This window comes from Lissotriton helveticus, chromosome 4_1, assembly GCF_964261635.1.
Source record: "Lissotriton helveticus chromosome 4_1, aLisHel1.1, whole genome shotgun sequence".
NCBI classification, from domain to species: Eukaryota; Metazoa; Chordata; class Amphibia; order Caudata; family Salamandridae; genus Lissotriton; species Lissotriton helveticus.
This window is the reverse complement of record NC_136063.1, coordinates 1832743781-1832771492: the sequence shown is the minus strand read 5'-3', so window position 1 is coordinate 1832771492 and position 27712 is coordinate 1832743781. Positions and strand designations below refer to the sequence as shown.

At 45.8% G+C, this 27712-nt stretch overlaps 1 protein-coding gene across 4 annotated transcripts in view; it reads left to right on the top strand.

Annotated features, from left to right (window-relative positions):
* Positions 1-21188, top strand: part of ZNF711 (zinc finger protein 711) — a 239742-nt gene extending 218554 nt beyond the window's left edge. For all 4 annotated transcript variants that reach the window (XM_078688476.1, XM_078688475.1, XM_078688477.1 and 1 more), the window contains one exon: positions 18521-21188. In XM_078688476.1, the coding sequence (XP_078544602.1) occupies positions 18521-19698 (1178 nt within the window). In that variant the 3' untranslated portion in view covers positions 19699-21188. The remainder of the gene's footprint in view (positions 1-18520) is intronic.
* The last annotated feature ends 6524 nt before the right edge of the window (positions 21189-27712 follow it).

Sequence of the window (27712 nt, the reverse complement as noted above, 5' to 3'; positions counted from 1 at the left end):
AATATAAACTTGGATTAAAGTTCCTAGAAGTCGATAGCTCCGTCTGGGGCTATCACCCATTGTGAACAACAAACCCAAACAGTTCTGGCTGAACGCGGCATTGCGGGCCTGCTACGGTGTCAGGAAGACCCGCAAAACAGTACCTTTAGAAATGCAGGGCATCAGTGAACTCTCGTTGAGCTCCGAAAGCACGGTGTCCGCAGGCATCTGTGCAGGAGTAGTTGGGCCCTTGAAGTCACACGTGTTGCAGCTCGAACTCCTCGTGGTTGAAGTCAGTAACGTCGGCAGGCATCAGGTGCTGCGGTGCGTTGCCTTCAGGTCGCGGTACAGGCAGCTGCTCAGTGACAGTCGTCCAGCGGCTTCGGTGAGACCAGGGCTGCTGTGCAAAGTGATGAGGTGCTCGTCGCAGTGCTGGCAGGTCACTGTGCTAGCAGTGCCATCGTCGTTGCTGAAGCTCTGTCGACGGCTGGCGAACTGGAGTCGATGGAGCCGGCGTTGGTAGGCCAAGGCTGTGGTGCAGGATGAGGACGGTGCGTCGTGTAACTTGCAAGCAATGCCCATCAACCAATGCGCAAGCAGCGGTGTTGATGTTGGCGTGGAGCGGCATCGTCCGTGATACCAAGGCGACGGTGTGAAGTGAGGCAGTGTGGTGCCCACAGGTCTTGGTGCAAGCAGCGGCTCGGTGGCATCGTCGGTGAGACCAGGGTTGCATTGCGGCAGTGTCCTTTGGGGCGCCCTCAGGATACGGAGTCAGCAGTGGCATCGTAGACGACGACTGGTTGCTTTTCTTCTGTTACAGCACAAAACACACAGTCCCCAGTGCTGATGACAGAAGAGCTTGAAGTCTTTGCTGTTCCTGAGACGTCTTAAACAGGGGGCAAGCTCTACCTCAAGCCCTTGGAGAAACTCAGTAAAGAAGTTGTAGAAAGTCCAGTCCTTTCACTGCCCAAGACAGAAGCAGCCACTGCAGGCCAAAACAGCAAAGAGTTCTAAAGTTTAGGGGTTTCGGCCCCACTTTTTATAGCCCATAATCCTTTGTTCTCTGGGGTCAGAGAGTGTCTGTGCCCAGCCAGAACCAGTTCTGTCCTCTCTGGTGCAGCTTCCTGGCAGGGGATGGAGACAACATTGTCAGAGGCAGACCAGGCCCATTCAGGTAAAAGGAAATCGCCTTCCCCTACTCTAGATGCAGCCCAGGTCTATTCAGCCCATCCCTGACCCGTCTAGACTCTCTGGAGCCACTGCTCCTCCCCAGTCCCTGTCACCCCAAAGCCAGACAGTCAATCCACAAACCCAGCAGAGGCACACTGGATGGCTGAGCAAGAAAATTCCTACTTTCTAAAAGTGGTATTTTGAAACACAGAATGTAAAAATCACCTTCACTAAATGATGCATCTTTAAATTATGAGTTCAGGCCTACTAAACTTTATTCTCCTACCTTGTTCCCAGGGGTCGCTATGTTTATAAAATGTTATAAGCAAACTCCCCATTCTGTCCTATGGGAACAGTTAGCCTTGCAATAGTGAAAACAAAATTGGCAGTAATTCACTATCAGGACATGCAACACACACCAGGGCATGTCTTACCTTTCACAGGCACTGCACCCTGCCCACAGGGGTATCTTGTGCCTACCTTAGGGGTGACTGATATGTAAGAAAAGAGAAGGTTAGGGGCTGGTTAGTGGGTACACTTGCCAAGTCGACATGGCAGTACCAGACTGCACACAGGCTCTGCAATGGCAGGCCAGAGTTATATTTACAGGCTGCTTGTGTGGGTGGCCAACCAGTGCTGCAAGCCCTCTAGCAGCATATGATTTACAGGCCCTTGGCACACACAGTGCACTGTACTAGGAACTGACTAGAAAATCAAATCAGACAATCATGGAAACACCAATCCATAACACTGAACAGCAATTGAGTGCACAGAGACACTAAACCAGCGAAAACAGAGTCCGAACCGGGAAGTCAGAAAGCAAAAAGACAGGGGAAGCATGCCAAAAGATGCCAAGTCTAACACATGTCCCCTCCAGCTGAAAGTAGAGAGAACTACCCAACCTCCTGAGAGTTCTCTTCACTAAGGCGGAAGAACCTGAACAGACAATCTGCGTTGGCGTGTTCTGTGCCAGGGCCGTGTTCGACCGTAAAGCCCATTCCCTGCGGGGAGATGGACCACCTCAACTGTTTAGGGTTCTCACCCCGCATTTGCATAAACAATCTGAGGGACCTGTGGTCTGTCTGAACTCGGAAGTGAGTCCCAAACAGGTAGGGTCTTCGCTTCGTCAGTGCCCAGCCCACAGCAAAAGCTTCCCTTTCTGTGGCACTCCACCTCTGTTCCCTGTGGAGTAGTCTCCTGCTAAGGAAGACTACAGGCTGGTCTAAGCCCTCTTCGTTCAGTTGTGAGAGCACCGCTCCCATACCATGCTCGGAAGCGTCTGTCTGCATGACGAATTCCTAGGTGAAGTCTGGTGCCTTGAGCATGGGTGCCATGCACATGGCGGCCTTCAGGGTATCAAGAGCTTTCTGGCAGGACTAAGTCCAGATAATCTTCTTGGGCTGCTTCCTGGAAGTCAGCTCTGTTGAGGGGGCAAAAATGGTGCCGTAGCCCTTAACAAATCTCCTGTAGTAGCCAGTGAGACCTAAAAAGGCTCTCACCGGGTCTTGGGGGATTCCCAAGCCAGAATGGTGTCAATCTTGGGCTGTAGGGGCGTCACCTGGCCACTTCCTACCTGGTGTCCCAAGTACACCACAGAACCCTGCCTGATCTGGCACTTACTGGCCTTGATCGTGAGGCCTGCCCTCTGCAGAGCCCTCAACACTTCCCGGAGGTAATGAAAGTATTCTTCCCAGCTGGAACTGAACACTGCACTGTCATCAAGGTAGAAGGCACTGATGTCCTCCAGTCCAGCCTACACCTGGTTGATCAAACCCTGAAAGATAGCAGGGGCATTCTTCAACCCAAAGGGCATCACCCGGAACTGGTAATGTCCTTCTGGGGTTGAGAATGCTGACCTCTCCTTGGCCCCATTGGTGAAGGTAAGCTGCCAGTACCCAGACCTCAAATCAAACGTGCTGAGGAACCTGGCAGCTCCTAACCGATCAATGAGCTCAAAAGCTCTGGGGATGTGGTGTGCGTCAGTCCTGGAGCCCACGGTAGTCCACACAAAACCGCAGTTCTGGAGTGGCACCGGGTGCAGCAGTCTTTGGGACCAAGACCACCGGGCTGGTCAAAGGACTGTTGGAGGGCTCGATCACCCCTAAAGCCAACATCTTAGTGACCTCCTCTTTGATGTTGGCCCTGACCGGGTCAGTCAACCTCTAAATCTTGTGTTTTACAGGAGGGCTGTCGCCAATGTCCACGTCATGGGTACACCAGTAAGTAACACCTGGGGTCAGAGAGAACAGTGGGGCAAACTGTTCCAACAACTGGTGACAGTCACTCTGCTGCTCTGGGGTCAGTTTATGGGAGAGGATCACACCTTACACTGACCCATCGTGCTCCTTGGTGGACAGGAGGTCAGGGAGAGGTTCACTTTCCTCTTCAACCCCATCATCTGTCCCCAAGAGCATGCTCAGTTCGGACCGCTCGAAGTGGGGCTTGAGGCGGTTTACATGGAGGACCCTCAAAGCGTTCCTGAGAATCTGCAAATTCACCAGGTAGGTGACATCACTTTTGCGCTCCACCACCTCAAAAGGCCCAGTCGACTTGTCCTGCAAGGCACAAGGTTCCACTGGGGCCATGACCCACACTTTTTACCCAGGATGAAATTCGACCAGAATGGCATTTTGGTCATACCACTTTTTCATTTCTCCCTGGCTTGCTTCCAGTTTCGCCTGAGCGAGTTGCCTGAAGCAGGCAGTTTGGTTTCTGAAGGCCAGCATGTAACTAAACACATCCTGGGGAGTTTTCCTGGGAGCTGCCTCCCAGGGTTCCTTCACCAAACTCCGAGGTCCTCTCACAGGGTGACCATACAGCAGCTAAAAGGGACTGAACCAAAGAGACTTCTGAGGCACCTCCCTGTATGCAAAGAGAAGGCATGGCAAGAGGACTTTCCAAGTATGCCTCATGGGTTCTGTTAGACCCTTAATCATGCCCTGCAAGGTTTGGTGAATCTCTCCACCAAACCGTTACCATGTGGGTGGTAAGGAGTGGTTAACCTGTAGGTTACACCACACTCCTTCCACAGGGATGTCAAATACTTCGATATGAAATTGGTTCCACGGTCAGAAACCACCTCTATGGGTAAATCTACGCTGGAAAATATCCCCATTAATGCCCGGCCCACCACTGGCGCTGTCGTTGTTCTGAGAGGGATTGCCTCCAGGTACCGGGTGGCATGGTACACCAAGACCAGGATGTACCAGAGGCCCACAATATCCATCCCTACCCTTTCAAAAGAGGTTCCAACAACTGGAAAAGGTTGGAGAGGAGCTTTGACCTTTTTCCCACTCATACCACTTGCCTGGTAAGTTTGGCAAGACCTGCAATGTCCATCTGACTGCCTTCGCATTTGGGGCCAGAAGAAGTGGGTGACAAGCCTGGCAAAGGTCTTATCCTTCCCCAAATGTCCTGCTAAAGGCATGTCGTGAGCCAGTCCCAGTAGGACGGTCCTGTAGCGCTGGGGTACTACCAGCACACAGGCTGACCCAGGCTCAGCGACCTTAGGCTCGCTATACAGGAGACCGTTCTCCCAGTAGATCCAATGTGGGCCAAACTGTACACCAGCAGCATGGTCTGCAGCCTGCCGCCGCAGACCCTCCAGAGAAGGGCACTCTTTCGGCCTCCTCCAGAATTCTTCCCTGGTGGAACCACCTTCTTGCAGCCAATGGGTCAGCTCAGAGATGTCCCCCAGTTCAGCTACCTGCTCCCCTGTAGGTACCAGGGCATCCCCGTCCAGGTCAGCCTCCTCCCGGGCCGGTGGAAATTTCAGGGGCAAGTTTCCTGCGCCCCCTCCCCTTTCTCTTGGCTTGGACCTGGGCCACTGTTTCAGGCTCCAGGTCCTTCTGATCACCCTTCCTGGCCGCCATTGACTGAGAGGGACCTGAGAACCACCCACATTCAAAGGGAATCTGCACCACCATACATAGGTGCTCCAAGTTTTCCACAGCAACTACTTGGTGGAATGTCCTGGGGAATACCTGCTCCTCAGAGACCAGGTGACACCGGACTGAGGTCACACTGGCTCCCGTATCTCTGAGAGCCTCTACCCTTTTTCTATTGATGGTCACCCAGGTGCTGTATTTCTTTGTGTTAGGGGCAACTGGTCTCCTGGGACCATCTCACTGACATCCCTCTGGATACTTTACCCTCCCGTCCAGCACCTAAACCCAGACTGACCCGCCAGTGGAAAAATGTGGACCAACACACACTGACCACGGCACTCAGGGGAATTGGCCAGCCGACATCATCTAATAAAGATGTAGACCAAGACTGTAAGGACATGATGGACTACTTAGTAACAGCCATCGATCAGTTAGCACCCGAGAAACACCAAACAAAAAATAGTGGAATAAAGGGAGCCCCATGGTTCACACCCGCCTTGAGAGATCAAAGGAAGGCTCTGCGTAACATGGAGAGAAACTGGAGGAAAAATAAGGATATAGACGCCTGTGAACAATATAAGAAGGCGCTTCGCAGCTATAAAAAATCCACCCAGGAAACTAAAGCCTCATTTTATGAGAATCGTATAAATAGGGCGACTAATGTTCAAAAGGAAACGTTCAAAATCCTGAAGGAATTAACTAAAAAAGCTCAGGATATAAACAGCAGCATAAACTGTGATACTTTCCAGAAATACTTTCTTGATAAAGTAGACGCCATTATGCTCGAAATAAAAAATATGGGGCATGGCCTCATCGAGCAACAGGCTATCCTAAACCCTGCTGCCAGCTGCCTAGCATCATTTCCCCTTATGGACTCACTAACCCTTGAATCGCTGATGAGGAAGACAAAATCAGGTTCCCCAGCAGATCCCTGCCCTCCTAGTATTTTCTGCTTGGCACGACCTATGTTAGAGGACCATATCCTAGCCACTCTGAATAAATCCTTGCGCACCGGCAGGCTCCCCACTAGCTTCAAAGAAGCTCGTGTAAGACCGCTGCTAAAGAAAGTGGGGGCAGATCCCAACGTCTTAAAAATTATAGACCCATATCCCAGCTGCCTTTCCTGTCCAAAGTCCTTGAGCAACATGTGCTTAAATCTCTGTCTAGCTTCCTGGAGTCTAACCATCTACTCCATGAGAGGCAGGCAGGTTTCCGCGCACATCACAGCACCGAGCTTGTCATGCTCTCGGTGCTGGACGAGCTCAGAAGGATGGCTGACAGTAAGAGACCGAGCGCCCTGATTTTGTTAGACCTATCAGCGGCGTTCGATACTGTCAGCCATACCCTTCTACTGGACAGGCTGGCTGGGGTTGGGATTCAGGGCTCAGCTCTTCGGTGGCTGGAATCTTTCTTATCTGGGAGAACCCAGAGAATCCAGATGGGAGATAGCATATCAGGAGTGGGAGGTCTGACCTGTGGTGTCCCCCAGGGTTCAGCGCTATCCCCACTCCTGTTTAACCTATATCTGCAGCCCCTGATTAACACACTAGCGGAGATGGGCTGTCGGGTGTTCAACTATGCCGACGACACTCAGCTGCTGTTGGGCATAGATGACACCGTACAAGCCCAGTCACACGCCCAGGACATACTTAGATACACAGTTCACTGGATGGCTACTAACCAGCTAAAAATTAACCCGGAAAAAACAGAGGTGCTGATAGTATCATCCAAGTGCTCCTCCTGGAGTGACATGTTCTGGCCCCAGGAGCTGGGCCCAACTCCACAGCCAGTCACTACAGTCAAAAGTCTTGGCATTAAGTTAGACAGTGCTCTTTCAATGACCAATCAGGTTTCCACTGTAGTCGGTACCTGCACTGGTCTTTTAAGACAGCTGCGCACACTAGTTCCTCTCCTTTCCGAGCCGATGCTTCGCACAGTGGTTTCTGCCACCATAGTGTCAAGACTCGACTATGGAAATGCGCTCTACTTAGGCCTGCCAAAGACGCTAATTAACAGACTCCAAGTAGTCCTAAACGATGCCGCCAGGCTCATTTTTAATCTCCCGAGGAGAGCGCATGCCTCCCCATTATTAAAGAGTCTACACTGGCTGCCAATCGGGCAGAGGTCCACCTTTAAAAGCCTCTGTATAGCCCATAAAGCCATCTATGGGCAGGCCCCGGCCTACATCAAGGAACGGATTGAGGTATATAGACCGGAAAGAAACCTTAGGTCTTCAGACGCCCAACTCCTTGTTTGCCCACGTTTCAAACTGGCTACAATGGGAGGGAGATCTTTTTCGGTCGTGCTACCGAACCTATGGAACGCCCTGCCTGAGGCACTCCGTAAGGAGGGTAACCTACTCCGTTTCAGGAAAGCCCTGAAAACCAACCTTTTCAGAACAGCACACAACCTAGCGTAAATCCTGTCTCTTCCTCTACCCTTCTCAGTACCCTGGTTATTATGTCATGAGGTAAAAGCGCCCTGAGACCTGCAGGTGATTTGGCGCGATATAAACCCGCAATAACAAATAACAAACAAATAACAAATAACTGTCCCCTAGTGAGACAAGGTTCATCTCTGCGGGATCCCCACCCTCCTGTGAGTACCCCTCCTCCCCAAGCGCTACGCTAGCTCACACCTTGGTGTTCCCACCGGTGGGTGGCTGTGCCCTCTTGGGACACTTGGGGTCCCTCTTCAAGTGACCCACCTGGTCACATGAAAAGCACTTGCAGGGGCCGGTTTCTGCAGGCTTTCATGAAGAGACCATTGCTTTCATATCTCCTGCGGGATGGGAACATTTACCCTGTGTTAGTTTGGTGCCCTTTAGAGAACTCCTGTGCTTTACCCTTGTCCCCCCCCTACTTTTCTGCTGGGCACCCTGCCCATCTTAGGCTGAGTCTCCCCAAACGCTTTCATGTGGACCCTGGTACTCACCCAGTGGTCCGCCTCCATAGCAAGCTTCCTGGGGTCAGTCTTACTATCAACCAAGTGCTGGCGCAGGTCTGCAAAACATAGACTAGATAAGTGCTCCCATGCAATCGAATTGTAGAGCCCCTGAAAATCTGTTACATTACTGCCCTTCACCCAGCCATCCAATGACCTGCAGAAAGAGTCCACACACTCCAACCAAGTGTTGGCATCAGTCTTCTTACTGGACCTAAACCAATCCATGCACTTGTCAGAAGTGAGACCATACATTGGTGAGGAGAGCATCCTTCATATCAGCATAGGTGAGGTTCTGCCCCTTACCCAAAGCTATCTGAGTTTCCCTTGCTTCCACTGGAAAGAGAGGCCACAACCCTGCCCCCCAATTCCTTTCAGGGACCCCATTCATGTGAATATACGCCTCATATCCCTGGAACCACCTTTGTATGCCTTGAATTCCTTGCCTACATTCTTGGGGATGTGCCCAATTCTGTCTTCCTGCCCTGACCAATTGCTGCCACCATCTGAGCTGGTTCTACTTCTCTGAACCAGCTCCTTTATCCTAATCTCATGGTCTAGCATCATCCTTCTCTCCTCCATGGCTAACTTGAGTTGCTCCCGTTCCACAGCAACTCTCCTTGCTCCCCGCCTGTCCTCCAGCTCCTCTGGGGACAAGCCACTGCTGCCTGGTTTAGAGGATGCCCCCCTCCCAAAAGTCTGTGCACCCTTGGAATAGGCTCTTCTGCCTCCATGCCAAGATCCCCAGACAGCTCACTAGCATGTCTGGCTGCTACCCAGTCCCTCAGCACCCAGCATATTTTTGAGTATGTCCTCTACGTAGAGTTCCATCTTACCCGTGTTGGTGGACTCAGGTACCCCCGTAATATGTAGGTTATTGCTCTGGGACCTGGCCTCTAGGTCCTCGTTAGCCTGTATCACCGCTAGCAGCTTCTCTATCTGGGTACAGGACTCTGTGATGTTCTCTACCTTGTCTTCTGTATTGGAGATGCGTTGCTCCGCTTCCGTTATGCGCACTCCATGCTTGTCCAGTTTTGCCGTCATAGTATCCATGTGAAGATTGAGGTTATCAATTTTGCTATGAATGGTGTGTAGGCTTTGCTGCATGACCAGCATCATGCGTTCCGGTTTATTGCTACCGCCAGCCTCCAGATCCATCTCTGTTTCCACGGTAGCCTGCGTTTGCGATTTTTTTTTTAAGGCGCTTGGAGTCAAACGAAAGTTTGGACTGCAGCTGTTTATCAGGCCTGCCCATCTTCCCCTCCACCACTCGCCACTGAGCGCCGTGTTGCACCCCCTGGATTGCAGGACTAGGACCCCCCAACATGGTCTCGGTGTCCCCGCAGTAGCCAGATGCTGAGCAAGTAACTCGCCGCACTGACTTCACGTGTTGAGAAATACGTAAACCACTACCCCGCAGCTAAGCTAGCAGAATGCGATTTTTTTTTTTTTTCTTCTTCTCAAAATCCCCACTGTGCTGTTAGTCCGAGACCATACGTTGTTCAGTCCAGCTGTCTCTAACGTGCCGGCAGCCGTTCACTCCACACGGCCTTCATTGCGCTTACGACACAAATCCAAGGCTAAGTTCAAGCAAAAAGGGTTTCCTGGCCACTGATGCAATTTGCACTCCCCTTGTATTGTCCACTACAACTGGGACGATTCCTCAAGGCAATAACCTGCTCAGTTATAAATTGCAGTGTGCGATCTGGTCCCAGGGCTCTGACATCGCGCTTTAGCTGATCGCTCGCTCTTCACCTTGTCTTCTCCACGGTGATATCTGTTTAGGCACACTTCCAGCGCACATGTCGATGCAAATCCCCAAAATGGTGGGCGCGATCAAAATGTCGAGTTTTAAATCCTCAGTGTGCAAGGACATCTCTACTTGCAGGCACCGTCAGTAGCATGACCAGTCCTGCAGCAACCGAACCCTAAGATTTGCAGCAAATATTTAGCACAAGTATTGGGACTTACCGCCCCCACCTCCCGGGCTGTATGAGCGCGCATTCAGCCGATACTGAAGTTGCACCGACCGTGCCCCAAATGTCTTGTTGTAGGAAGCGATCGTCCAGACTCTGTCACCGCGTCTTGCTTGCTGGTCCGTGCCGGGCCCCTGCTTCCACACTTCACTTGTCCGTGCCATGATTCTGTATTGCGCTCGAGTTGCTTCCGCACCCAGTTTCTAGCCCACTGCACCTTCAAGCTTTTCCGCGGCCACTGCGCCAATGCAAGTGCTGCGCAATGCCGACAAACAGTCCCGTTGACACTCCGTTAGGTACGCCCTTCACCAGGTTTTACGGCCGTCAGTTTTACGCTGGCGCTGCCATGTTGCCGCCGGTGATCGAAGATCGGCGTTCGTGGCTTAAAACATACAGGATACTCGCCGCACTTGCATCTACTTGTTCAGTGCGGTCCGGGGGTCCAAAATCACCTTAGCAAGTCACAGGATGGCTGGGAGAAGTACAGGATTATGTCCGGATAGAGGCCCTGACCAGGAGAGCTGTGCTACTGTGCGGCCATCTTGCTTCGGGCTCGCTAGCGCCCCCCCAGCTGTTTGAACTTTACAAATTATTTTCATTCATTCATTCATTGTTCTCCTCTGTATTCTTTTGAAGTTTGACACCAGTATTAAGATTACTTATGGCAGCCACATTGGAGCCAATGCACAGTTGTTCATTTCGAGTTCTGAAATTAAAAACCATCTTCTTAGTGGCAATTACCTTAGCCCAGGACGGCAACTTGGTCATACCTGCACTTATTAGTTAAGCACCATTGCTTCAACCCCAAGGCATGCAATGACAGATACTTAACAGGGCTCTGTTGCATGATTTCCTTGGCTAATAGGCATTATCAATTAAATCTCCCAGCAGATATTGCTTTGCAACTCATTCCTTCTGGAAGGAATATGCGGAAAGAAGTATCCATCAAAAGAAAAAGTTACTTACCTTCAGTAATAATATTTCTAATGGATACAAGATCTTCCCGCAGGTTCCTCACTGCATTCTTGCCTTCCCTGATGGAAGTGTTATTAATAAGTTCTGAGGCTCAACTTACTTGTTATAGGCTGTATTTTTATGGATACTTCTAACCGCAGATTCTTCACCTTTAAAATATCTCAAGTGCCATACTGGATCCGGAGGATTTTTCCACATAGCCCCTGCGATCCAGTAGACAGCATCATGTGGCTCTATGTCAAACCTGCTTGACCCTGTAAGTGACAAGTGGAGTGACATATAGGCACCATCCCAGCGCAATGTCTTCAATTCCTTGCTTTCAGTGCCATCATGCATGGATCTGGATATCAGATACCCTTTTTCTAAATTGCTTACCAGCATTAAAGGGAACATGTCCCTTAAAATCTATAGGGTTTAAACCTTGTAGGGACTATGGCAAACAAATATCTGTGACAGATCCTCACACTGTATGTCTCTGGGGTTTTGGGCTGGGCAACGACTCCTGATCATGAGAGCATTGTGCTTTAATGTGCCTTAAGCCTATTTGGGCATGTGACCTCAAACTCTACATTACTGAACAGTGTTTAAGTTGTGTAAAGGCCACTTCCAATGGAAGTCAAGGACATGGACCTGGTTCTTGTCTTGGGGCCGGTCCAGTGGCAAGTGAAAGGAGAAGTCTGAATCAAAGTAAAAACATAATACGTCCAAGCAGGCCTCATCCGAGAGTGTTCACTTTCCATCTGAGAAGTTGTTAGGACATAAAGGTACCTGGTTGTCTTGTTCCTGGTTCTTGACTGAGGAACTGATTCTGCAACTGAGCCTGTGCACCCTGAATTTCTGGGTCTGTCGGTAACGACGCAACAGCTTGAAGTGTTTAAGGAGGCCATGCACCCATCTTCAGAACCTTATTGGTTCCCTCTTGTGCGCCTTTGGACCATGTGTCTCCGTGGAGGCCTCCAGCCAGACTACTGCCGGTGGTTCCACCCTCTATGTTGTCTGTACCTCCTAAACATCCTTCAGGTTCAGCCCTGGCACCATTGGATTTCAAACCAATAGTACTGTCTGAGCCAAATCCTTCTTGACCTTGGCGAAGCCATGCTGGAGCTCAGTACCTTCTTGGCCAGCCTCCATATACTTTGCCTCTGATGGAAAAATGCCCTTGTCTAGGAGCCATCCCCCTCCCCTCAGTGCCCACACACTGCCCACACACCTATTCGAGTCAGACTCTGACCAGAGCCAGCCAGGTTACCTGGGATGATGGTGATGGAGGGGACTAGTTCGACCCACAATATGATGATGATGACAAATTTTATATGGACCTGCAAGAGGCCTGCGGACTGGACATGTCCCCTAACATGTTGCTGGTCTCTCCCCCTGGTCTTGCCATGAAAGAAGCTATCTTATTTGCCATGGTAATTAGGCGTGCAGCCAACGTCTTAGACCTATGTTTCCTTTTATAAAAACAAGACTACTCGCAGAGGTGCTACAACCCAGACAATCCTCCTGGGAACCACCACTGCCATTCAGTGAGGTCCTGACCTATACCCTCTAGGTCTTGCCATTTGATGGATCTCACCTTTTCAGCAAGAAGACAGACTCATCCATGAAGTGGTTTAAAGAGAGAGAGAGAGAGAGAGAGAGAGAGAGAGAGAGAGAGAGACTGCATGTTCCCTATGTTTCTCCATACCAGGATGGCAGTATCCCCTAGCATTTCACCCCTTTTCAAAAAGTGTCGCCTACAGGCAGTGTCACAGCTCCAAACACCTCAGCAGCAACTACCCTATTAATATTCGGGGTTGGGGACCCAGCAGATAATGTCCATTACCACAGGGCCAATAGACCTTCCAGTCCCTCGCTCTCCAGCATCAGTCTCCAAGCTGTTCTAATTTGTCTTTAGCTATGACAACCCTGTGGGAGGTATGATCATTCATTTTTGTCATGGCTGGCAGGTAATGACATCTGACAGATGGGTCCTGCAGTTATTCCAACGGGACTATGCCCTGCCTTTCTTCTCTGTCCTGACACATTTTCCACCCTCATCAAAATAGCTTAGGGAGGACCATTTGCCCATTATGATGCAGAAGTGCATGCTCTTTTGGACAAAGAAGCCCTAAAAAGCTTCCTGGCATGTGAGTGCTGAACTTGGTGCTACACCCGATATTTCCTTGTACTGAAGAAGTGCGTAGGCCTGCGTCCTTTTCTTGACCATGGACCCCTAAATGTCTTCTTGCAAAAGGAGAATTTTAAGATGCTCACGCTGGCCCAGATTCTATCTGCCCTGTCTAAAGAAGACTGGATGGTGGAGTTGGACCTGCAGGACCCCTATTTCCATATCCCCATCCTACAGGCTTTTCCTACGATTCAAGGTGGGCCACAATCATTTTCAGTTTGCCGTACTTCCTTTCTTCCTCACCAGTGGCCATCAGGTGTTCACAAAGGTGATGACAGTGGTTGCTGCCCATCTTTTGCAGTCGAGGGTACCAATCTTCCCCTGCCTCGAAAACTTGACGTTGAATGCGAACTCACCACAGTAAGCCTTTGAACACCTCCAGATGATGGTGAACCTCCTTACATTACGAGGGTTCACAATCGACCTTCCAAAGTCACACACGACCTCTTGGTGGAGGCTCCCTTTCATCTGAACCACCCTGGATACAGTGTGCTTTCAAGCCTTTCGTCTGGACCAATGATCCCAGGAAATTTGGGCTATGATCTTGATGTTTCAACCTCAGATCTGGTCTCATTGAGGATAGCTCTGATTCTTCTTGGTTATTGGCCACCTGAACCCTGCTTGTCAACCATTCTAAATGTGGGCTCTGTGGTGGGATCTAAAGTTCCAGTGGACCCAGCACCAGGGGGACCTGTCCGATTACATCTAGGTTTCTGAAGAGACTACAAAAGATCTGTAGTGGTGGCTGCTCTACTGCCATGGATGACTTGACCACCCAAAGCTGATGGTGGTTACAAATGCATCACTACTGGGTTGAGAAGGTCATGTGTGAGAGGTGGTGGTTAGACGTTTCTGGTCTCCGTTGGACTTTCTGAAATTGCGGGTCATGCGCTTGGTTTTAAAAGCCTTCCTATCATCTTCCTACTGTCAATAAAGGGGAGGCTGATCCAGGTCCTCAAGAACACCACCACCACCATCTGGTATTGCAACAAGCTGGTCTGAGGGGGTATGGCGCTCTGTTCCAGGAGTCCTGGTTCCTGCGGTACTGGTTGGATCAGCAGGCATCTCCCTCACCGTACACCTCCTGGTGGGGCCTTTAAAAACCAGGGTGGACAAACTCAGCCGGCAACACTGAGCTTATCACGAGTGGCAACTACACCCAGAGATGGTGTAGGGTGTCTTACAGTAATGGGGCGGGCCCTGGCACAATCTATTTGCCACAGCATGGAACATTTAGTGTCAACACTTTTACAAATTGGGGTTCCCAAGAAGGCTCTCTTCCGGAGACTCATTCCACCTAGATTGGAGCACAGACTCCAGTATGCCTTCCCGCCGCTGCCTCTCCTGCCCTGAATTCGGAAGAAGATTAGGAACATCCAGGCTCAAGTCATCCTGGTGGCTCTAGGGAGAGTATGAGTCTTGGAATGATTCTGGGCATGACCACCTGTCCTCTGATCAGGCTGTCGCTTCAGGAGGATCTTTTGTCACAGCGGCAGGGCAGGGTCCTAAACCTGGGGATGCAGACTTTGCATCTCCATGCTTGAGGATTTACATCTCCATGCTTGGCGATTGAGCAGCAGCAGTTGACCTCTTTCACCTTGCACCATGAGGTTGTTGATTTCATCCCGGCAGCAAGGATTCCTTCCACTAAATCTGTACACACAAACCAATGGGACAAATTGGTGCGACACTCAACACTTTACAGGCAAAGGTGTTCGCAGCTTTGCGGTTTAGTTTGTCCCTTGCCCAGCATGGACTTACTTAGGGATCTGTTAAAGTCTACTTATTGGCTCTTGTCCTTCTTGCAGTTATTATTTAAATCACCAGATGTGATGAGGTATTGAAAGGTTTACAACACTTCTTACCACCAAAGTGCTTGATGCTTCAATGGGAATTGAACTTAGTTTGCACGTATTTGATATGCACCTCTTTTGAGCCACTGCACAGTTGTCCCTTAAGGCTTCTGACCTTAAAGACATTCTTTCTCGTTGCCATAACATAGGCTAGGCGTGTGAGCGAAGTTCTCTTTGTAAATCCACCTTACACCACCTTCTTTACTGATAAGTTGGTTTTGAGTACCCAGGCTTCCTTTTCTACTGAAAGTGGGCACTTCTTTATCACGTTGGTCAGGTTATCATTCTTTCGATTCTTTTCTCTGCCTCATCCCTCGAAAGAGGAATATAGACCATATCCCTTAGATCCTAAAAGATCATTAAGCTTCCATAGTGATCGTACCAAGATGATCAACTCTTTGTACGCATTTCTGGAGCAAAGATGGGTAAGGAGGTGCAAAAACAAATCATTGCCTGATTGATTGTTCTGTGCATAAAGATCTGCTACACACTTCCTAAGTGGCTTATAAGCAGCATCTAGAGGGCTCAAACTACCAGGGCTAGAGCTGCTACCACTTAGCTTGAACACAGAGTGCCTGTCGTTAACATCTGTTAGGCAGCCATATGGGATTCGGTACAACCTTCAAAAAGCACTACTGCCTCAACAGTCGGGTCTGTCGAGAGGGGTGTTTTGCCTACTCGGTCCTGCAGGGCTTTTTGGCCTGAGACAGTTTACAGACCCACCACCTTAGAAGGTATACCTTTGGTAACTATTCACAGGGTGAGGAATTTGCCGTTAGAAGTATTCATCTAAAGAACAAGTTATTTCCCTTTGGTAATGATCTTTCTGATGGATACTCTAGCTAACCGCAGAATCATCCCTCACCAATCTTCCTTGGTCCCAATCTAGAGATCCATATTTTCGTCATGCCACTTTGTTGATTAGTATTCTTAAATTGAAATTACAGGAACTGCAAAGTCAGCATGGTATGATCATTCCTCCAACAAATCACATTTTCACATTTCAGAACATCACAAAAACCTATCACCTTGGTACTACCAACTACTTGAATATTGATTTTCCCCTTCTGACCTAATGTTGTCTGGAGGTGTTAGAACAAACCAGATACATAGACAAAAGGAAAACATTGTGAATGATTGCAATATAGTGTGTATGCAGTAAGGTCCTTCGGGATTGTAATAAAAAGGTTTCCTCTAGCGGGCTCTTCAAAAACAGTGTCATGCAGAAATAAACAATCATGCTACACATAGTGTCAGGCGAGAAATGTAAACACTGAATAAACATGACATGGCATCCATTTTGAACAAGATGGCATCAAGGCTTAACTGATGCCTAGTTACCCTAAGCCAGAAAAACACACTTGAACACATTGTAATGATTTAGTTTCATTTGTAATAGCTTCGTGTCAGTATATATGTGTGAATTAAGTGCAGAGTGACTGATATTAATACACATTTAGGTTGAAACTAACAAACACTCATTTACAGAAAACACATTCCAGATCTTGTTTACTGTCTGCAACCATGTTTTTGTGCTTCCCTCAGCCTGGTTGTGAAGTATACTCCAGTACTGGAATCAGTAATGTCACTGGACAGTGACTTCTGTGGACATTGGCACAATCAATATCACAAGGCAATATCAAGTCAACCTTGCAGAGCTAAACAACACTATAGCACAGTGATAGCACAGTGTAAGTATGGAGGGTTGAAAAAGCTCGGTTTGCAGGGGATTCTGGGTAGGGAAAGTTGTGTGACCCAAGCAAGCCATACCTCCCTGAACTGCCCTGGTATCTAGTTTTCAGAAATGTGTGGGTTTGGTAGGTTTCCCTAGATGCCTGCCGACCAATAACTTAGATGCCCCCTATGTAACCAAAACCTGGTTTTGCAGGGGGGAGGGTCACATAAGTTTTTGGTCCCAGGCTGGGTGGCCATCAACATTCAATAACTCAACTTCCACTTGATGGATTTTGTCCGTTTGGACTTTACTCGGGTAAATATTCTCAATTTTTCTAAGCTGTTGTCTTTTTGGAGTGCATTTACTGTGTTACTGTATGAGTTATTGCACAATTACTTTACACATTGTCTTCTAAGTTAAGCCTGCCTGCCCTGTGCCAATCTACCAGGGAGTGAGCACAGGATACTTATGGATTGTGATCTGACTTACCCTGACTAGGGTTGTGGTCCCTATTTGGACAGAGTGCATACCTCTGCCAACTAGAGACCTGATTTCTAACAGTGGGCACTAATAACAAATATCTCACATACAAAATTACGTGGAATGAAAATATATAAGCAGAAGAACTGGAGCAAAGCAGGAGAATATTTTGAGAGGATGTCATGTGCAAGAGGTGACAAGCACACCTGCCGAAGTTACAGTATGAAAAATTGTTCTAAGACTGCTGCTTAAAATCTGAAAATGCATCCAGTGTAAGGGCACAATTAAAAGTGAACATCTACTTCTTTGTAGTAGCCTGAAGTGTGAGAAGATGCAGTTGGCAAAGTGGAATATCTGATGTAATCGTAGAGCATTGGCCATTCTATATAGGAATTTGTCTTACTGTATGTAGCATTATTGAATATGTGGCAGTTATGAGCCAGTGACATCGGAAGCATAGGTGTTGCCACTTAAGCCTCATCGATATATTTGTCATTTCAGTCAGTCACTCTGTTGATCGACTGCCATAACTGTAGCAAAATAATTTCATGCACTACTCTTATGATGACATTATTCATTTGTGCAATTTAAGTTGCCATGCCTACATTTTATGTAGGTATTTTAGTATTAACGTGTAATGCACAATATTTTCTCACAATTACAATGTTATCACTTTCACTACATTAGGTCGTTGTTGCAGTTCTGTAAATAAATCTAAAGTGGGTGATCTCTTACCGCTTGCAGCATTATTACTAATGAAAGGGAAGCATTTATACGATAGCTTCATGCTAACAAAAGCAGTATACTGAAAATTCAGTGTCGTACTTCAAGTCGTAATCAGATTATTTCTTAAATTTCTGTTATAAAAGCAAAAAGGTTACAAATATAAAATGATTCCCTTTTGAAATATATATAAAGATTTATATTTGGTACCGTCTTAAAGATGTGTTGCTCATTGTAATGAATGGAAAAAATATATCTCTTGCACTCCACACAAGTATGGAGCAACATTCTGTGATTTTTGTTCAATTTTGGCACACTTTTGCTTTCTGTAAATATTGTACAGTCTAATTATGCGTCAGTTCAACATTTTTAACTTTATGTGACGCGTATGCCTATTTTAGTAATCTCTGGCATTGAATGGGTATCCCTATTAAAATTTTAAAAAATGACTTGTCTATACTGAGCATCAGAGCAATATTTTACATTTAAGATATCAAGTTGTCACCTTCACGGTTTTGTTCCAGCGGTACTATAACTTCTCCCTTGATCACCGTTTTACTTAATGTTTGTGGTATAATCTTTGATATGTGACTGCTTTCAAGCATATGTGATAATTTTTTGTTAGCATCTACAATTGGTCAAATGTATCCAATGTGGTCATTAAAATATGTTTTTGTGTTTTTTAACAGCTGTCATAATTGGTCCTGATGGTCAGCCCTTAACCGTGTACCCTTGTCACTTATGTGGAAAAAAATTTAGATCCAGGGGTTTCTTGAAAAGACACATGAAAAATCACCCAGATCATCTGCTCAAGAAGAAGTACCAATGTACAGACTGTGACTTTACAACTAACAAGAAAGTAAGCTTCCACAATCACCTGGAAAGCCACAAACTTATAAATAAAGTTGATAAAACACACGAGTTTACAGAGTATACACGAAGCTACAGAGAAGCAAGTCCGCTCAGTTCTAATAAACTTATTCTAAGAGACAAGGAACCAAAAATATACAAATGCAAATACTGTGATTACGAGACTGCAGAGCAGGGCTTACTAAATAGGCATCTGCTTGCAGTTCACAGTAAAAACTTTCCTCATGTTTGTGTTGAATGTGGCAAGGGTTTCCGCCATCCATCGGAGCTCAAGAAGCATATGAGGACCCATACAGGGGAAAAGCCATATCCCTGTCAGTACTGTGACTTCCGATGTGCAGATCAATCCAATTTAAAAACTCACGTAAAAACGAAGCATGGCCCGGATTTACCATATAAATGTGAGCATTGTTCCCAAGCATTCATGGATGAAAGAGAACTCGAAGAACACTTGGAGGCATTTCAAGGTCATAAAACCCACCCCTGTTCCCATTGTGAACATAAAAGCAGTAATTCCAGTGACCTTAAAAGACACATTATATCAGTTCACACAAAGGATTTTCCTCACAAATGTGACGTTTGTGATAAGGGATTCCATCGGCCTTCGGAGCTTAAAAAGCATAGCGAATCTCATAGAGGTAAAAAGATACATGTGTGTAGACACTGTGACTTTGTGACATCTGATCCTTTTGTACTGAGTGGCCATATACTCTCTGTTCACACTAAGGACCTGCCATATAAATGCAAAACGTGCAAGAGAGGATTTAGGCTTCATATAGAACTCAAGAAACACATGAAAACCCACAGTGGAAGGAAGGTCTACCAGTGTCAGTATTGTGAATACACCACTACAGACGCATCAGGCTTCAAACGCCATGTAATTTCAATTCATACAAAAGAATATCCACACAGATGTGACTACTGCAAGAAAGGATTCCGCAGACCATCTGAAAAGAATCAGCATATATTGAGGCACCACAAAGACACCATGATATAATGAGAAAGGAAATGGTTTTGAAACTGTGATCATAGTCAATTGGGAAACACTCTCATGATCTTCCCTTTCTGATTTCAAAGCTTGATATTGCATCATTTTACATTTTATATTGAGTGTGAAAGGGGTTAGGGTTGATAGTGTAGCCCTAAGTCTTGCTGTTCAGACCATAATGAGTATTGTACAGTGTTTGCAGAACCATTGCTGCAGCACTTTCTTAGAGTGTTAAAGCATTATAAACACTTGAACTGCCTATAAAAGAAGTTCTACATTTATAGCTACCAGCATTCCTCCACATTTTTGGGGTAGTTGAAAAAAATCTTTTTTTCCAAGGCAATTCAGGTTTGACATCATGCTAATTTCTGAATTAAAATGGGTTGATGATTTTAACGATAGGTCATTACATTGCCGGGAAATTTTATTGAAATTGTGTAATGCTGGGCTGTTGGTCCTAGCTTAACACTTCATTAGAAGCCCTTTTTGCTTTTTATAATATTTGATTAAATAACAATTTTTTTTAAAGGTTTCAAAGCTGCTAAGGGATTTTATTACCATACATAATGCTTACATCACAGCATTACGCCATAAGATTAGAGCAAGGTGTTAAGGTGCTAATACCAGAGTTGTATATACTTCCCTTTTTATAATATACTACAAATGAACGTTGTACAGGTTGGCACATATGGGAAGGCATGAGGTATTTCATTTTTCTGAATCTAGCTGATAATGTTAGAGACAGCACTTTATATACTACACTATCTTATGGAGAAGCAAAGTGGTTCAAATACTCTAGGTTTTAACAAATGACAGCAAGTCATTCATAGAGTGTCATTAGAACCTTGATCGCCTGAGTATACATATTTTCCGTGTTGACATGAATTTTTCTGCGAACTGTGGTTGCACTTTTCATTTATCTCTCTAAAATATACGAGACTGCAAATACACATAAACATGTCAGGTGAGTATTTATACAGTATGTAACCAGAACATAATGCTGCCACTACAGTTGGACAGTGGATTTTCAGCTTACAGTATATACATTTGAAATATGCATTCCTTTTGAACACAACATTGTGTTAGCATGATAAATTCAAAACTGTGCTTAAATATTACTCTCTGGTCTAGGGTCATTTAAAGAAAACATGTTCATAAATGTTATGCATATAATGTATAACTTGTTTAGTTGCTTTCTGTTTGCACAAATCTTTTCACATTAAACATTGTAATGTTATGCCATGTTGTAATTTTGTGTTTGAGATCATGTTTATCCTTTGTTTTTTTGCACATTGTAAGATGAATTTCCTTTTTTTTTTATATTGCAAACTTTTATTAAAAAAAAATAAAGCAGATAAAAAATAATTGTGTTTTTATGTGGCTGTATATGATGCACAGGCTGTAAAATAAGATTGTCACTGTTGTGCAGTTTTTATTTCTAAATGTGTTACTGTTTGTAATGAACAAACAATAAAAGCATCTATTGCACTTCATACTTATATAATGCCTTTCCTTTCTTTTGAAGTGCAATGTTATTAGTTACATATTTGCTTAGTATTTTTTATTTTATAGTTGCGTTTTTTGTTTTATCTAATAGAGTTCTCTTGTATTGGATAGTTTATAAATTACCATGGGCTGTTTGAGTGATCTCTCATGTTCCAATGTGAGTTCTTATTAAAATTAAAAAATACTTACATTCTAAGCCCCACATTAGTTCCATTTTCTTAATTTAATATTGCTTGTTTGCACATTCACTCGTATATCCTGCAGGCATATTCACCAGTTCAGATAGATTCTATTAGCACGCAAGAGAGCTCATGGCCAATTCAGTATTTTAAGTCTAAAAATTTTGTTTTGCACTGTCCTTGCTGGAGGATTTTGATCATATCCTTATGCTGAAACCAACTTTGTACTTTTAATAGTTATGTTTTTGTTGTTTTTTTAAACATGGAAGAAGGAAAAGAAAGCCTCTCTTCAAATCGTGTGACCTGTGTGGGGGCAGTAATGTGTCAAAGGATTTAGCTTCAGTGTATAGTCAGACTACATTGTGCCTAAGATTTGCAATGCTAGTTGAGAGTATGTGCTGAAAGGTGGTTTAGTTGAATTTGAGCAGTAGGCCTCAAAAGAAAGAAATCTGTTAAAAATAAGCTCCTTAACTGCAAAAATAGCAGTAGACCGCGTAAGATCGTAAACTCCATATAGAAGGGTTACAATTCCAGCTTATTCTCTAGATCCTCATTGCATTGTCTCTTTCCCCTTCAAACTGTGAGTACCTTCAGCATGGTCTCACTCCGATGACATTAAGCCCTGGGCTTCTGACTAATCATTCAGTTTTTCCCCTCAGTGTTGAGGCCACCTTTCCAACATCCTGCAGACTCCCAAACGTGACATCTAACCCCCCACAACTTACAGTAACACCCAGGATCTTGCATTTTTCAGTGTAAAAAGCTTTAATGATGGTCCTACTGTTAAAAATACATTCCATGGGAGCCTTAATGTTACCCTCAATATCAGCCTCACTTCGCCAAATGTAGACATTTTTTAGGTAGGCACAGAGTATATTACCACTTAAAACTGTACTCTCTGAAGAGCATGTTACAAAAAAGAATATTTCTGGAGAAAGAAAATAAAAATAATTTGAAGAGAACCTGCGATTAAGCTGCCAATTAGTGTCCGTTAAACTGATATATCTGTTAAAGCATAGCAATGCCTGCCTGTACAATGCATGCTTGCATCACACACAACATTCCACAATCCTAGTGCATGCCGTTAGCACTTTTCTTTCCTTTTTTTTTTAACAGTGTAGATTGGAACCTGCTTCTCTTGTAGACATTTATTGATCTCCTGGATCGAATTTGTCTACAGCTTTGTATTTAGGGAGCTTATGATGCAACTCTGGCTTTAAATCATTCTCATGTTTCCATCAACCCTTTCCTGCAAATCTACAAAAACTCTGCATCTCGCCTACGGGAAACAGAAGACCAGTCAGCACAGTGTGTGCTGCCTTTAGTAAAGGTTTCTCTCGGAGGCATGTTAAGTAAGAGTGCCCCCAGAAGGCCTTCAATTTCATCCTTGAAAGTAAGAGACAGGATGCAAGTGGAGACTTTGCATAAGCAAGGTAGCTAGGCACATCACCAACCCAGATAGCTTCTAGGTGGAGGTCTTTGTCACTGAACCAACTAAGATGGTGCAGGTAAGCCCCAGGAAAGTCAGAGTACTCCATCTAGGACTTTAAGCACCCATTGGCTTAGTGCTCTGCGGGCTGTTAACCTCCTGCTCTTGAGACACCATTAGGTGTAACTTAGCACTTTGTCTAAGCAAAAAGACACCAAGCTTCTACCTTATCAAGGCGTGGGATTGCCTCTCCTGAGTAATGTACTGAAGGCCAACGCACCAAGAGGTCGATCAGCCACTGTCATGAGACCGAGTCTCAATTCAGTTTGGAGACTTGAATCAAATAACCTCCTCCTGAAGACAGTATCTGTCACAAACCCATTCTGATCATCTCTTGATTCCATCTCCTGCACTTAACATATAACAAGTGAGAAGGAGCTAGCTACCAGCAAGAGTGGAGAGCCTCACTGCAAAAAGCACCATAGAAGGCACAACAACGTGTGATTGAAAAGCACATTTTCACCCCCTTGGGCCTTCTTGGCACTGAATAACAGGGAATTTTTGTTACCCAACTTTATTCAAACCTTTAGGCATGTGGTCATTCACAGATTTCTGAAGTTGATACATTGAACCACTGGACCAGACATCCCTCCCAGTGTTTAGTCATATAATCGGTCCATCTCCAATGTTTGTTTCAAAATCCAAGAAGCTTTAGAAAACACTAGAGCCATCTTTTTCAGAAATGTTACTGACTCTGTACACCTAAATACCATAGTTCATTAGGTTGCTCCAACACTGGAGGTGCACTGCACCAAGGAGTATGTCACCACCTTCTCTGGTTGTTACAATTCTGGAGGAAAAAGAGGTGGCATGGGTTTCTGCTGTGCACTGTCAGTAGTCCATTCCACTAATGACAGTCTGTCTCCTCAGGTCTCAGTCTTATTAGACTCTCTAATGGCTGTTCTATCCTTGAAGGGTTGGGCAGGATAAGGTTGGCAGTTTAGATTCATCTTAACCGACTAGATGTCCGTACCAACAGGTCAAACAGGGCCTTCTAGGGTAGACAATTTCCCCCACGGACCCATCCGTGGGGGAAATTGTCTATGTTTGCAAGGGGTCCATTAGGTGAATTGGACACGGACCCAGGGATCTGTACCATAATAAGGCCTTCATCCAACAAGGTAATGCAAGGTGTAATGTAATGTAAGGGAATTTTGTATAGCGCTGAACTGTCACCTAAAGGATATCCTGGCGCATACCATGCTGTTACAGCTAAGACAGAGGCACTTTTGTATGAGACCCTACGAACCCAATTAACACGAGATGGTTTATAAAAAAGAAACTGCTATAACAGATTCCGTTATGAAGACCACTTTTCAGTCACCTTTTAACTGTTACCGCCCAAACGCTAATTCTTTTTTTATTTAAAGTTTTTATTGATTTTCCAAAAAGAATGATACAAAATGAAATCACAGTAAAGTAACATAAGTAACAAAAATATTGACATATGAGAAACCAAGTAGAATAAAAAAAAAAGGGCAGCAAGTTATCCAAGTCTGTTGTAGTAGGGAAATGCAGTTATGTTGGATAGGAACAGGTGGACTATGAATATCACATTCTACATACGATCTATGATACATAACAGGCGTACAGTATAGTGCTATGTATTTCGCATTCTACATACGATCCATAGTACATTATAGACGCACTATAGAGTACATAGTAAAATCACAACAATTTGTTTTAGTACAATCAAAGAACAATCTTATAAGATCCCATCATTAGCAATGGGAGGACAGGTGGGAGGACTCCTCTTAGACTACGAAGACATTTGATACTGTGTTTGTGCAATGGAGTGCAGTGTGATGAGTTTAACGGTCGGTCAAATGTAAAGGAAAAGGCATCAAGGGATCTCCATAGTTTCCTATGTGGAGTGATCCAGGGCGAGGAATGTAGAGAGATGTTATCACCTCCTCTGAGGAAGGACAACCATTCCTGCCACATTCTGAAGGAGACATCTTTGGAGTTCTTCCTCCTATTGAGCACTGTTTTCCAGGCCAGTGTAAGCATAAGGTCTAGCAAATAGCGGGCATTCACATCTGGAAGCATTGGGTCCAGAAAGCCCAGGAGGATATAGGAAACTTCCCTTGGGGGGTTGATATTAAATGTTTTGTGTATACACTCATATATTTTGTCCCACTAGGCTTGTAAGGTGGGGCATTGGAACAGCATATGGGAAAGGTCGCCAACATGTGTATTGCAGTTCCAGCATGTAGGGCTCTGGCTGAGTTTAAGTTAAAAGATCCTTTCAGGGGTCATTAGCATAAGCTTTGTTTGGGATTATACTGGCGAAATTGTATTAGAGAAGGGAGTTATATGTATCTTGGCTCAGGGGTTAGAGGCGGCAGACCCGGAAGCTGAGATCGGTCCTGGACCAGGGTTCAATTCCCCGCCTCGGCGGGTCTTGGGCTAAAAAAATTCCACGGACTCGATAATTCTCGCCCCGGTGCCTCCTCGACTCACGGGTTCACACTCTGCGACTCTGGGCAATAGCTTGCTTAATCTCCACAACGGCCCCTCGCGGCGGGATGCCTGACTTTCACCTTGTGGATACCCTGCTATCTCACAGGGGAATATCAGGAAGGGTTCCCTAAGCAAGCGCCGGGAAACCCACTGCGGGTAGCTGTGCGCTATATAAGCTCAACTACATTTACATTTACATTTACATTTGTCCCAGTCAAAGTGGATATCTCTAGTGTTAGTTTCGGATTCCCATTTTATCTCACTCATATACGAGGTTTAGGAGATAAACATTTGTAGATTTTAGAAACCGTGTGTCCTGACTTTTACAGCTGTAGCATCCTTGTGAGGATCGACGGGTCAGTAGGTTTTATGGAACATAGCGTGAGCTGTGACTTTAGCTTTAGGAACTTATAAAAGTCTAGGGAATCTAGATCAAATCGAGCACAATGAAGACATCCGGAAGGATGATCAACTTTTTGTTGGGTTTTCTGGAGCAAAGAAAGGCAAAACAGTGCAAAAGAGAACCATCTCTCGATCAATTGTACTCTGCATCAATCTCTGCTATGCACTGGCCAAGATGCAACCCCCGAGGGCTTTAGGACTCCACCAGAGCCAAAGCTGCGACCACTGTGCTAGCTCGCAAAGTCCCAATTCTGGAGGTCTGTCAGGCAGCCACATGGGCATCGCTGCACAGGTTTGCCAAACAGTACTGTCTCAACAGTCAGGTCTGACGTGATGGGCACTTTGCCTGTTCGGTCCTCCAGTACTTTATAGTATAACCAATTTATAGCCCCTCCTTAGAATAGATACCCAAGTATTGCTTGGGTATCTATTCTAAGGTAAGGAATCTGCGGCTAGACATCTCTATCAGATGAACAAGTTACTTTCCATTGGTAATGCCTCTGGACTGTTTTCAGAGCGAGCACCAGCCGCTGAAACCGGCACTGCCAGCAGGTTCTTTTGCCCGCCGGCCCCCCGAAGAAGCCCACACTAGGGATTCCCAGTTGTACGTACTAATTGACCGATAACACCAATAAAGAGGGGTAAGTCAAATACGTACCTCCTAAAGTCTGCAAATCCGGCAACCTTACACGATCACTGGTCCTGAAGAAAGACCCAGACCCAAACTGGCACATTAACGCTGAAACATGTCGACCTTCCACATGGACACATAAGTGCGTGTGATCAATAACTTCATCTCCACACGCACCACTCTGTTTTTACCCTTCTGCGTTTCCAACTGAATAAAGTTTTTTGATTTGAGAGACATAGGCAATTTTAACCCACCTCACTTGAGCACTATTTTTATCACTGATCACTACTGTATAACCAGTTGGTCCACCTCCGGTGGAGGATAGCATACCACAGACCCAAAGATGATGCGGTCACATTAAAGAACTAGGCGGACAATCAAGATATACCGCCTATATACATGAATGAGGGTTATTAAGACAGCCAATATACCTGACCCTGGTCACACAGGTACAAGTGTCCTTAACAGAAGGTCAGCCAATAGTCGATGTTAAGAGCTTCTAACGGTATCATACCAAAAAGCTGCCGCTTCTGATCACGGTACACCTGCAACTGGACCCGGCTTGGCAGCACCACAGGTCGAGCAGCCATTGCAGAGCGGCAGTAGAGGTACAAGTATGCCGCAAGTCAAAAGTAGCAAAAGGAGACACCCTCCGAAGGCGCTGGAAAAAATAGAATGGATAAAAGCTGGGATTACTCAAAAAATAGTTGGAAAGGGAGAGAAAAGTCCGGATCCCACAAGTTTAAAAAAGTGGGCCTGGCTCTCTGTATCAGACTTTAAATATTTGGTGAATTAATTCTTGAAAATGGAGTGGGGAATTCGTGTTTAGCAGTGACTGAATCTCACTCTCAGTTCTTGCCTCCTGCAATTTGAAGGTCTCACGAGCTGATGTGAGACCTACCTCTTGTTGAAGCATTTGTGCTTTGAGTCTGCTTAGCTTATTAAAATCTGTTTTCAAAGTTGGAATGGAAGGCCACAGCGAACTATCTACAAGCCCGTGCAGGGGTGGAAAGAGCACATTGATGCAACATGTAACACGTTGGGAAACCGTTACTATATACAGATGCCTGCCTGTAAGCCGCAGCAGTTGTGGTTATTTAGGATAACTGTCGTTGTAAAGCAAAATCAGTGCGGGAATATTAGCTGGGACCAGGTTCCCTTTTAAAAAAACAAGCCTGATTAAAGGCCGAAACATTGCAGGCACCGTGAAGCTTCACTTGTTTACAGACAAGGGAGTGTCCTACTGTATAATCACAGTCCTCCCCTGTAAGGAAAACCTCCTTATCTGCTCATTGACAACGAAACGTGAAAGGCAAGGACCATAATTCATGAACATAGCTACTCCCGAGGGGT